Source organism: Saccoglossus kowalevskii, chromosome 15 (assembly GCF_978046115.1).
Source record: "Saccoglossus kowalevskii chromosome 15, keSacKowa6.1, whole genome shotgun sequence".
NCBI classification, from domain to species: domain Eukaryota; kingdom Metazoa; phylum Hemichordata; class Enteropneusta; family Harrimaniidae; genus Saccoglossus; species Saccoglossus kowalevskii.
The window spans coordinates 32,044,183-32,056,806 of record NC_140655.1 but is presented as its reverse complement, the minus strand read 5'-3'; the positions used below and the strand labels follow the sequence as shown (position 1 = coordinate 32,056,806).

The 12,624-nt window shown below is 31.9% G+C and overlaps 2 protein-coding genes across 2 annotated transcripts in view; both read right to left on the bottom strand.

The window, feature by feature from the left end:
• Positions 1-12,624, bottom strand: part of LOC100329005 (target of rapamycin) — a 110,123-nt gene that overhangs the window by 26,106 nt on the left and 71,393 nt on the right. Inside the window, exons 37-38 of the mRNA XM_085490725.1 lie at positions 1,117-1,234; positions 89-316 (exon numbers count right to left, since the gene is read on the bottom strand). Of these exons, the coding sequence (XP_085346851.1) occupies positions 89-316; positions 1,117-1,234 (346 nt within the window). The remainder of the gene's footprint in view (positions 1-88; positions 317-1,116; positions 1,235-12,624) is intronic.
• Positions 3,190-12,611, bottom strand: LOC146734327 (serine/threonine-protein kinase 35-like). The gene is made up of 2 exons (XM_085490726.1): positions 12,315-12,611; positions 3,190-6,874 (listed from the first exon to the last, which is right to left on the bottom strand). Exons 1-2 carry the CDS (start codon positions 12,395-12,397, stop codon positions 5,356-5,358), a joined length of 1,602 nt encoding a protein of 533 aa, XP_085346852.1. The 5' UTR covers positions 12,398-12,611; the 3' UTR covers positions 3,190-5,355.

Here is a 12,624-nt window from a genome sequence, read left to right as displayed (position 1 = left end):
TACATACAAAACTAAAAATGTCAGTTATTGAGAAGTACACTAGACCATAAAGTTGACCCAAATTCAATGACACTGAAATACAACTTACTGGTTTAAGTTGTCCATCTTCATGAGTAGATATATCTACACTACTACTGCTACTTACACTGCTTGCGTCTACACTACCGGGGTTGTTACCTGCCTGTCCACCAGAGACAGCCTGTGATTGGCCAAGATCCACACCACTGTGATTATTACCAGACTGTCCACTAGAACTAGTTTGTTGTTTGTGATAGAGCACAGCTTCATAATTCATTAAAGCCCAGGCATGCCATGCCTAGAAAAACAAACACAATACAATAATTATGTATATCATATGGTGATAATGATTTCCCATGGTGATAATGATTTCCCATGGTGACAATGATTTCCCTTGGTGACAATGATTTCACATTGTGACAATGATTTTACATGGTGACAATGATTTTACATGGTGACAATGATTTCACTTGGTGACAATGATTTCACATGGTGTCAATGATTTCACTTGGTGACATTGATTGCATATGATGACAATAATTTCACATGGTGACAATAATTTCACATGGTGACAAAGATTTCACTTGGTGACAATGATTTCACTTGGTGACAATGATTTCACTTGGTGACAATGATTTCACATAGTGACAATGATTTCATATACATGACAATGATTTCACTTCGTGACAATGATTTCATATGGTGACAATGATTTCATATGATGACAATGATTTCACATGGTGACAATGATTTCATATACATGACAATGATTTCACTTAGTGACAATGATTTCACTTGGTGACAATGATTTCATATGGTGACAATGATTTCACATGGTAAAAATGATTTCACATGGTAAAAATGATTTTGTGTGGTGATGTTAGAGGGGTAATGGTGGTGGGGTAGTGAGTGTAGTGTTGTGTAACTGTAATTCTTGGGTAAGTGCAGTAGTAATTGTAATTGAAATCTTTCCTGGAAACTTAAACTTAAATATACCAAGAGTTTAAAGTAAAACATAGGGGGCAGTGGTGGAATAGTAGGGTAGTGAAGGTAGGGGTAGTCAGGGTAGCAAATCTGTGAATCAATAACAATTCCTACCTTATACCAATTACGATCATACTCAGTTGCTGACGCATAGTACTGTAATATCTGTGGTATTGTGTTGTCATGGATACCTTCTAAACTTTGCTGCCACTCCCCTAGTTTTAAATAACACCTGAAATATATTGGATGCATTTATTATTTGGCTTATTATTATTATTTCTTTATTTCAAGTACACAGCCCATAAAGTACACATAAAAAGGAAAACATACTAAAATAAGACATTTAAACATACAAAAGGCGTCTGTAATGGCGCCAAAAGATTATATAGTATTCTTTGTAGTTAAGGGCCAACCGTTGGTCACTTACTAACTTGAAAACTGAATAGTTTCAGACAACATATATAATTTTATATTTACACATAATAATTAATTATGCACATATTAATCAATTATGCAAATTTTGACAGTCACAATTATCTGACACATTCATATGAAATGAAATGGCAGGGATATTTATATCGGGAGTTGTACTATATAGTAGGCCAATTTTGTTCTTATAAGATGTATCACCAATGTGGGTTAAAGTCATCACATATTGACAGGTGACTAAGGTCAAATAAACTTTTTGCAGGGTAACTAATTTATAATTCAGATGAGAAGTTGTTCAGTTAAAAACAAAAGGACAATATAAATGAATAGAATCCATAGAGGGCAGTATGCAGTTAAACTGTTTGTATTCTATATTATATCTGTTTATATTGTTCTTTAGTTTTTTTACCAAACAAATTGTCATCTGAATTGCAAATCACCAGGCAGTTACCCTAAACTTTAGTCATTATAAGGTATTGCTAGTGAGGTATGTATTTGGGTATATTTAGATTCACCTGGTTGGGCAGGCAGCTTTTATTTGACTATGTTTTGTCATTGTTGTGGGTGCATTTATACATTCTTGACCCGGTCATCAATTCAAAATGGCCACCTTCATTGTTTATGGAGGTGTAGCCTATGTGCCCAGTAATCAAGTTGTCTTGTTTTTTTTTGAGTAATAATTGATTTTATTGTCATGTTAATTGCTGTGCTGCCGTGATGCACAGTAGTTTGAACAATGTTGTTTTTTTTAGTCTTGAAATGTATGACTGGCTGCAATTATTTTGTCCTGTTTCTCAAGTGAAGGTTAACACTGACTGTGTTTTGGCTGTAAAGATGACTGTATAATGGAATGAGACCCTTCATAACAATGAATGACAGTGAATTTCATATGATTTCACTGGTATCTCATTTTTGCAAACTTTGCTTTCATATACAATATGACCTGATACATCATTTGAGATCAAGTTAAATATATTCTGGAAGCCTTTTAACTTTCAGAAGATAGATTTAATATTGTTACATTGAATGTTGTTAAACCCAATAATGACCTGATGAATCCATAGACAGAGGACATTATACTAGTATAATCAACTCGTATTGTCATTTATAACCCAATAATGACCTGATGAATCCATAGACAGAGGACATTATACTAGTATAATCAACTCGTATTGTCATTTAAAACCCAATAATGACCTGATGAATCCATAGACAGAGGACATTATACTAGTATAATCAACTCGTATTGTCATTTATAACCCAATAATGACCTGATGAATCCATAGACAGAGGACATTATACTAGTATAATCAACTCATATTGTCATTTAAAACCCAATAATGACCTGATGAATCCATAGACAGAGGACATTATACTAGTATAATCAACTCATATTTTCATTTAAAACCCAATAATGACCTGATGAATCCATAGACAGAGGACATTATACTAGTATAATCAACTCATATTGTCATTTATAACCCAATAATGACCTGATGAATCCATAGACAGAGGACATTATACTAGTATAATCAACTCATATTGTCATTTATAACCCAATAATGACCTGATGAATCCATAGACAGAGGACATTATACTAGTATAATCAACTCATATTGTCATTTAAAACCCAATAATGACCTGATGAATCCATAGACAGAGGACATTATACTAGTATAATCAACTCATAAAGCATAAACACAATTTGCTTCACAATACATTTGTATTATGTAACGGTAAAAACAATATAAACAAAAATTGTAATGTCACTAATTTTTATTGACAATATGATATTCAAATTTACATATCTTTACATTTTATTAAGATTATATAATTTATACAGTACTGCACTTAAATAAAAATATTTTTAACTTTTACCAAAAACTAGATGTAGTCACCAATAATCTTATTTTTAGATTTTGTAAAAAGGGAATAGTCACCAAATAGACTGTGTTGTACCATAAACCACTTCTACCAAAGTTTGATGTTTATTATGAAATTATTAAATTTAAAAAATAATTTTAACAAAATTATTTTGTAAAACAAAAATATTTGATTTTGTGTGTTCATGCACAAATAGTGTGTTGTCATGACAATTGTGATAGAGGCAGCCGTTTTCAATAAAAAATAATCCTTGAAGCGTATTTGCACACAAATTGGTTGTCTTATAATGTTGTTAGCAGAACTAAATAAAGGCGAAAACATTATGTCCTTTATTTGTGAGAAAATGGAAGCAGACAATTTAAAAATAAATTTCAGTACAGTAAATTGTAAATAGGAATTCACAGCTCAATCCATTAATCATTATAGAAGCATAATTTGATTATTTAATATGACCTTTGTGGCACCAAATAAATGCAGGAAGCAACGATGGCATGTAGCAACCTAGATATGACATGACACGTGACCCAACATTCCCAGCATTCATTGTGTTCACTCACTTGATACCACCATAACATTGGCTCAATATGACACAGATTAACACCCCAACCCCTTCCCAAATGACTAAACTTGCAGCTAATCTAATGGCCGTTTTTTAATAATAAAATTTAACCTACAAAAAATGACTATCCCTTCTATTAATCTATTATGGATAATAATATATTATTAATTTTCACAGAATTGAAAATATTGTAAATTGGGTGAAAAAATCGATGTATTTATTTGTTGATTTTTTTTAATTTGAATTCATGCGTTCTTGACCATTTCACCACCAGTTCCTTCTTTTCATCACAAATTCACAAAATAGTCTTGTTTATAGTCTGCACTTTCTTTCAGAAGATTGTGACAAAAAGAGCCAAATTGTTTTAGTAATAACTCAAATTTGAGTTCGTTTCCAGAAATATTGAAGAATATAAGAACAAAATACAGACAACTGTGGGCGAGAAAGTCTGACAGTGAAAAGGTTAATGCAGCCAGAGACAAACAATAACCAGTTTTATCATAAACTCGTTCAATTGTGAATAGTAGATATATTTGGTAATCGTTGTCCTAAGTAACTATTAAAAATGTATATAAATCATATTTATCAGTTCAAGCACAATTGTGATTATTTCACACTTCATGAGATTTTAACGTTGACATCTTCATCATTTATCACACAAGTCGCAAATAAATTCTTGGTTTATCATAAAATTATAGAAAATTTGCAAATACAAACATTTTGGCAGAAAATGTTAGGCTAAGCTTAAAATGCAGTTTGTATTGCAGAATTTAAATGCAATTTGTTACAGAAATTCAGTACATTGTATATCCATATTTGCACATTATATTGTCTTGTGAAAAAAATATGGTATTGATACCAATACAAATGTAACCGTGTTTATACAGTGTTACCAAAAATACACATTTGAATTTTACTAAAAGATATTGGATTATTATGGAAAAAATACCTCATAATTTAACAATAAATATAAAAGCTCCAAGTAGAATTTTCTAACACAAATGTGAAAATGGCATTTTCAAATAATATATTTAAACAAAAACTCAAAATGAATAATTTCAGACTTAATTCAAAAATACTTGTAAATATTCAGTTGTCAGAAAATTCATGTTCATTATTATTTTAATTTATCTAATGGCTAAAATCAAATGTTGTGACTCCTAACAAAATTGTAGAAAACCCCCAAAAGTTATTTACAATATTTACAGTTTTCATATATTAATATTTCTATTGTATTTCCATCATAAATTACCAACACTGCATCAGATAAAACTCTGAAAGGCAATGACCTTTATTAATCCATCTAATACCGAGCCAAACAAGTAAAATGATACATGTTACACAAATGGCAACATAAATATTCAAATAAATATTCATATCCATGTATTTACATGACATATTTATTTACTCATTTGGTATAGCAATGGTAATTGATAAATATAAACAAATACTGTACAATAACACAGTCGTTTTTATCTTGATTATGGTTTCCATGGCGGACGGAATGGATTAGCTGGCAGAACACTGCCAGTTCTTGGACGAATAAGCCTTGTTACCTGATTATCCCTCCGTGGTTCAGAAGGAGGGTGAGGAATTTTCGCAGCAGACAATGGCCTTCGAATCTTTGGTGATTCCATCTTCAGGTCAGGTTTGGGCAATTTTGGTGGTTGTGGGAATCGGGAGTTTACTGCTGAAAACGGTCGTGTTATTTCTCTTAACTTGTAGTTCTTCTGTGACTTTGGATAAGACGGAGGACGTGGCACCCGTGATGCAGTGTGAGGACGTCCCAGGTCTAATTTATTATTGTCTTTCTGTAGCTGTCTTGGTGGTGGTGGGCGTGGCGCCAATATGTAACTCGGAGGTTGATTGACCTTTATTTTGAAAGGTTCAATTTTCTCTTTGATAACATACTTTGAATTTGCAATCATACCAGGAAGACGAGGAATTTTGGGAAGTTTTTCGAACTCGTGTTTCGGGCCTCCACGAGGACTCTGTGGTGGATGAGGGACTTTGATGAAAGCAGCACTTACATCAGATCCTGCTGTTTTTGGCAGCTGTGACCGAGCTATTTTGCGCTGAAGTATTGGGCTGATTGAAACACTTTCTACAACAGCTTCTCTTCGAAGCATTCTGAAAACCGTTCTAGCCGATGGGCGATCATTTGGATCATATGCAAGCATACTGGAAATCAGATGTTTTAGTTTCCTACTGATTGGAAACCATTCCTTGAGGTAGCACTCCATTAATGGATTCTCTCGTAATGCTCGTCCGACAGACAAGATGCGACCACGGTTCTTGAAATGATACACGAGATGCCCTTCCCATGTACATCTTTCTATTAAAGCGAAGAATATAACCCCAAGAGAAAATATATCAGCTTTCTCAGTGTAGCTATGCCCAAATACCTCAGGGGCCATGAAGAACTCGGTCCCACAAAATGTAGTCATCACATGCTGACCAGAGAGTGATGCACATACTTTGGCCAGTCCAAAGTCAGCGACTTTAGCTTGTGGTTGCCCATCTCTCATTGTGATGAGAATGTTCTCTGGTTTGATGTCGCGGTGAACGATACGTTTTTCATGTAGAAAACTTACAGCATCAGCAAGCTGTTTCATAAGGTCACGTTTCAGACCATTTTGACCTAGACGTTCACCTTTGACAATAAAGTCATTGAGCGTCCCTTGAGGGCAGTATTCCATAATAAGCCAGATATTGAGAACGTCTTGTACAAATGTTGTATGTACACCAGCTATTCGTACAATGTGTTCATGTTCAAGCTTAGCAAGTGCAAATAGTTCATTCATGGCATCGCTGACTTTAGAAGGCTTGTCACACTTCAGTTTTTTGCCAACAAACACTTCCCCGGTGTCTCTGTTCTTCAAGAGTGATATCTCTCCGAAAGCACCTCTGCGCAGTTTTCCTATTTTGTTGTACTTCGCCATGATTAGAGCAGATCCCAGGTCTTCCTCTTCCACCTTTACAGCCAAGTAAGACCTTTGGCTGAAAACCAAGCAGAGAGAGAGAAAAAAAACACCTTTATTAGATGACTGCCTGGGCTGTTTAATGAGACAGAGCCTTTGAAGTGGTCACCCGCAAACCTTCAAATAAAGACATATGTGGCAAATGCTAGGTAGTTGAACTGAGAAATTTGGCGCTCTGCCAACAACTCTACTTATTAGCCCCCTCAGTGGGCCTACCAGCAACTCTTAACCAATTATTTGCAATGCATATAGTATTAAATAGAATTTCGAGATGACCCCATCTTTTTTGTTCAATATAAATGTAAACAATAGAATGATGATAATAATTATAATTATTAGCATGTTCCAGAGGAAAAACATGAGCTGTGTGTGAGTTTAAGAGAACCATGAAAACTGTGAAATGAGTAATAGCTATTGTTAGGGCACATTAAAGGATTTTGGGACACCGTCCAGAAAAGACAACACAACTGTTTACGATAAAAATACATTGTTAATTCAACCCTATACTTACATATAGTTGTGGCCCTAACCAAAACTGAGACACAGAACAAAGAGACAATTTCTTACTTAGTTGGTCTATGTTAGCAACTATACGACTGTTGTCATAGCTAAACAAAACAGCCCCAGCAGAGTGCACTGTCTGGTTTGAAATTCACCAAAATCTTGGCACTGTGATGATCCCAACGTTTTACAATCATTGTACTAAGCGATGTATTCTATAGATATTTTGATACTGGCTTCAGTTCTGAACAGAATCACAAGTCACTTCTTCAAACAATACAATAGACCTTTTGACACAGTTATTGTGTGGCCACAAAAAAACAAATATTTGTTTACATTGAAATTTTTTCTATGCTTTTACAATTTTCAACTACTTTTATATTTTTTATAACAATCTCATGACATTTTTTTAAAAATAAAGAATTAGATTTTTGTAATTTTGTAATGAAAAAGTAATTGTGTTGCCACAAAAAACAAATATTTGTTTACATTGAAAATTTTTCTATTCTTTTACAATTTTCATCTATTTTTAAATTTTTTATCACAATCTCATGGCATTTTTTAAAAATAAATAATTAGATTTTTGTAATGAAAAAGTTGAACTTGACCTCACTAAGCTGTGTTTTAGTGTTGGCACACTGCCATTAGCAGCTTTGAACTTGACAATATATGTTAATTGCAAGACTTGCAGCAGACAATGGAAATCCTTTATAAATGTGGGCACAATTGTTATGCTTCTTATTCTAATTCAAAATGGTTTTTGTCTAAACACCATTGATGTTGCAACATTTAATTACTTCAAGATATTTCATTTTGGCATATTTTTATTATTTAATGTTTTATTTTATGAAATTGTGTGATATATATTGATTAATAATCTAAAATGAGAACAGCAACTAAAAAGATATTCTATACTGTCAATGTTTTAACCAAATTTACACAAAGAATTCATGTATAACAAAAAAACTAAAGAATGGACATTTTTTTTTTTTTTTGCCAAAAAAAAATGAAGCAGAGATGAAAGATAAAATTTCTTCCTAAAAAGTGTTGGATTGCTTCAAATTGTATAGTACAATCTATGGATACCAAATAAAAGTTCAATCGGAAATTGTTACTTAGTAATTCTACTAGCAGACTACAATAGCTTGGCAGAATGCCAACAATGAGAGTCTACTAAATAGTAATACATTGAAGTGTTCCTGACACTCCCAACACCTATTTTAAAACACTCGACTGGAGGTCACATTTTAAATCAACACTTTTTGAAATGCATGTGCCCATTTCATATGTCAGATGAGAAAATATGCAGAAATTATATTCACAAAATTGGCATGAATAAAAGTTGGAGAAATGCCAAAATAGTGACAATGACTGTTAAAAGTTGTATATTTTGTTTGTCATAGTTGATCATTTATCAAGAATAAAAATATACTCTCTATATAAATGTGTTCACTAATGCTATGCTAAGAAATTTAGTTCTAAAAGTGATGTGTCAAAATTGTGAATGATCTGACTAAATTTGCCAAAAATACTGATAAAAGGTTCTGAACTTTTACAACAATTAAACGCCCTCATACAAGACTGCCCTCACACATCTGAACATGCTTACTATTAAAGAGAGATAAACCATTTAGACTCTGGGGCAGGGAAGCTTGGAAGATTTAAGAATTATAAAAGGGATTTCCTGAAAACCCAGTCTCATAGTTTCTACAGATATAGTAATTAATATTTAATGATCCAACATGCAATACCGGTAAATGTGATATTGGATTTATTACCCCCCCCCCTCTCCCCTCTCCTCTCTCCCCTCACCAACCCTCAAATGTGTTGTTTTTTTTTAAAAAATCTCTAGTTGTTTGTCAATTTCAGTAATCATACTTCAAGTCTGTAATTTATACCAAATTTGTCATTCACTTTCAGTGTACTAAGACTATAATAACTTTGGTTACCACCTTAAACCTGCTTACAATATTTCCTTGGCTTTTACAATGAGGTTGAATTTAATTTTATTGTTTACAAATCCTAGATAAATTAATATACCAACTGACAAAATAAATGTTTACACAAAAAAATACTTAGACACCCAAAAACAGCAATTTGTAAATATTCTATTATTCACTTCTTCTGTATTTCATTCAGTGAGACACGGTTAATGAAACATATACAGATATTAAGTATCATACTCATGATGAAGTTTTCATTCTGAGATTATTCCTAAAATTATTTTAGAATCATGGAAGTATTATGCAAAATATTTGATAGTATGAATTTATGCAAATTAGCTTCATATTTTAATTTGATTGGTTGTATTAATTTTCAATTTGTCCAATAGTGTTCCAAATTTAAGTTGTTGCTAAAGTTACATGTTTACTTACTTATTAGTTTAGTAACTATTTAATTACTAAGTATTTACTGTAAAACATGTTGAAAAAGCGACATGCAATTTTAGCGAATTGTGGTAAAATGACGTAATAGAAAAATGTTGATTTAGCGAATCTCTCTTGTCATTGTTTATTTCTGTGTTTGGCGGCCATTTTGAATTGATAATAAAGTCATTAGCGACATCTTGAATTAGCGAATCAGTTCTCTTGCTAAATTCGCGAAAAAGACATGCTCGCAAAAAAAGTCATGTTTTACAGTAACCTAATTCATTAATAATTTGACAATTTTAAAAGTTAATTCAATAAATAAGTATTGTTTCAGTTATTGAAGATAATCTACACCTGTTTTGAAAATGTTTTTCCAAACTTAAGTTTTAATATATTCCTCAAATCCCACTTTGTTTGATAGTTTGGTTCAAATATCTTGAAATTGACCACTATATTGGGGAACAATGTATTCATTTAATCTCTTTGTAAATAAAATAATATAATTTCCTTAAAATTGAAATTAACATCATGGAAAAAAATGTTTATAAAGGTAAAAATGGCATCTATCCATTCATGTCAAATAATGTGTGATAAAAAAAAAATTATGAGAAAGTCAAATCCCAAAGTTATGGTTAGTGTGTGTAGCAGATATTGAATATATGCAGTGGCTGGTGGATGTTTGGTTATAATGGCATAAACTGGTACATTATCTCAAGTTGATTCTGGTATTTAGGTTAACCTTAGTGCGCATTACATTCTTTTTATGCAAATTCACTGCATATGAACATCTTGGGGTGATTTATAGTTTGGTCAAAAGATACTGAAAATAACAAATCAGATTGTTGATTTGAAATAACCAATCAAATCAATGATTATTATATGTAATAATTTATAATTGAAAGTAACCAATCAGATTCATGATACAAAATAACCAATCAAATTTGTGATACAGAATAACCAATCAGATATATGATACAAAATAACCAATCAGATTTATGATAAAAAATAACCAATCAAATTTGTGATACAAAATAACCAATCAAATTTGTGATACAAAATAACCAATCAGATTCATGATACAAAATAACCAATCAGATATATGATACAGAATAACCGATGAGATTTATGATACAGAATAACCAATCAAATTTGTGATACAAAATAACCAATCAGATTTATGATAAAAAATAACCAATCAGATATATGATACAGAATAACCGATCAGATTTATGATACAGAATAACCAATCAAATTTGTGATACAAAATAACCAATCAAATTTATGATACAAAAGAACCAATCAAATTTATGATACAGAATAACCAATCAGATTTATGATACAGAATAACCAATCAGATTTATGATACAGAATAACCGATCAGATTTATGATACAAAATAACCAATCAAATTTATGATACAAAATAACCAATCAGATTTATGATACAGAATAACCAATCAGATTTATGATACAGAATAACCGATCAGATTTATGATACAGAATAACCAATCAGATTTATGATACAGAATAACCGATCAGATTTATGATACAAAATAACCAATCAAATTTATGATACAGAATAACCAATCAGATTTATGATACAGAATAACCAATCAGATTTATGATACAGAATAACCGATCAGATTTATGATACAAAATAACCAATCAAATTTATGATACAAAATAACCAATCAGATTTATGATACAGAATAACCAATCAGATTTATGATACAAAATAACCAATCAAATTTATGATAAAAAATAACCAATCAAATTTATGATACAAAAGAACCAATCAAATTTATGATACAGAATAACCAATCAGATTTATGATACAGAATAACCAATCAGATTTATGATACAGAATAACCGATCAGATTTATGATACAAAATAACCAATCAAATTTATGATACAAAAGAACCAATCAAATTTATGATACAAAAGAACCAATTACATAGAGATACAAAATAACAAATCAGCTTTAAGGTACTAACACATCCATGCTGGAAACCTCTACAACACAACAGACAACCACCAAAAACGCATGAGTAGAGAAAAATGATATAAATTAAGGCAGAATCTAAAATACACAATAATACTGGACATGAAGAATATAAGAGTTTAAACCCAATTGAAATGGTTAAACCATAGCATCATATAATACTACAACATTTAGCGCTATATGTTGTCAGTATAACTGTTTCCTAAAATATTAATATCTATATATAAATACAGTGTAAACATTCACAGGTCATTCCTAAAGTATGAATAAATGTCAGGGTACAGGCGTAAAGAACTGTATTTTACCTGCTGAATGTTGTACAGTGTCTGTCAAACAAATCAGACTATATCCACCAAATAAATATACCTTGAAAAAAGTCTAATATTCACAGTACATATTACTATAAAATATTACACTGCTCGTTGTGATCAAGAGTGTGCTGGTAGGTAGGTCATAGGGTATTTACATCACCGATATTTCCGTCCCCTTCTATAATAGGTGACCCTTATAACGACAACGTTGTGTGTAGATTACATGAATATCTATACTAAGGCAGGGATAAAAGAAATTAACATATGGTGTGCTTACCTCAACATACTTCTGGAAGTTCTCTGTCGCTGGACTTCCAGCGGTAAAGACAGCAGCTTCATCTTAGCTGTTGGGTATGTCATGTGTTTCTAACGATTGTCTACAACTATTTTGTAAATAGCCGTGGATCATCCCGCTGAGTCACTCGGAAGTTACAAGAAGGTGGAAGTAACACCTGGCAACGTTAAGATTTCCTGTAGTTGCACAATTTCTAAAAAATCTGGTATCAGAAGTTCATGCAACAGTTGGTTTGTTAGAGCACTCATTTGCAGGAATTGTTTTTAACATACTCTAGACTTTACACACTGAG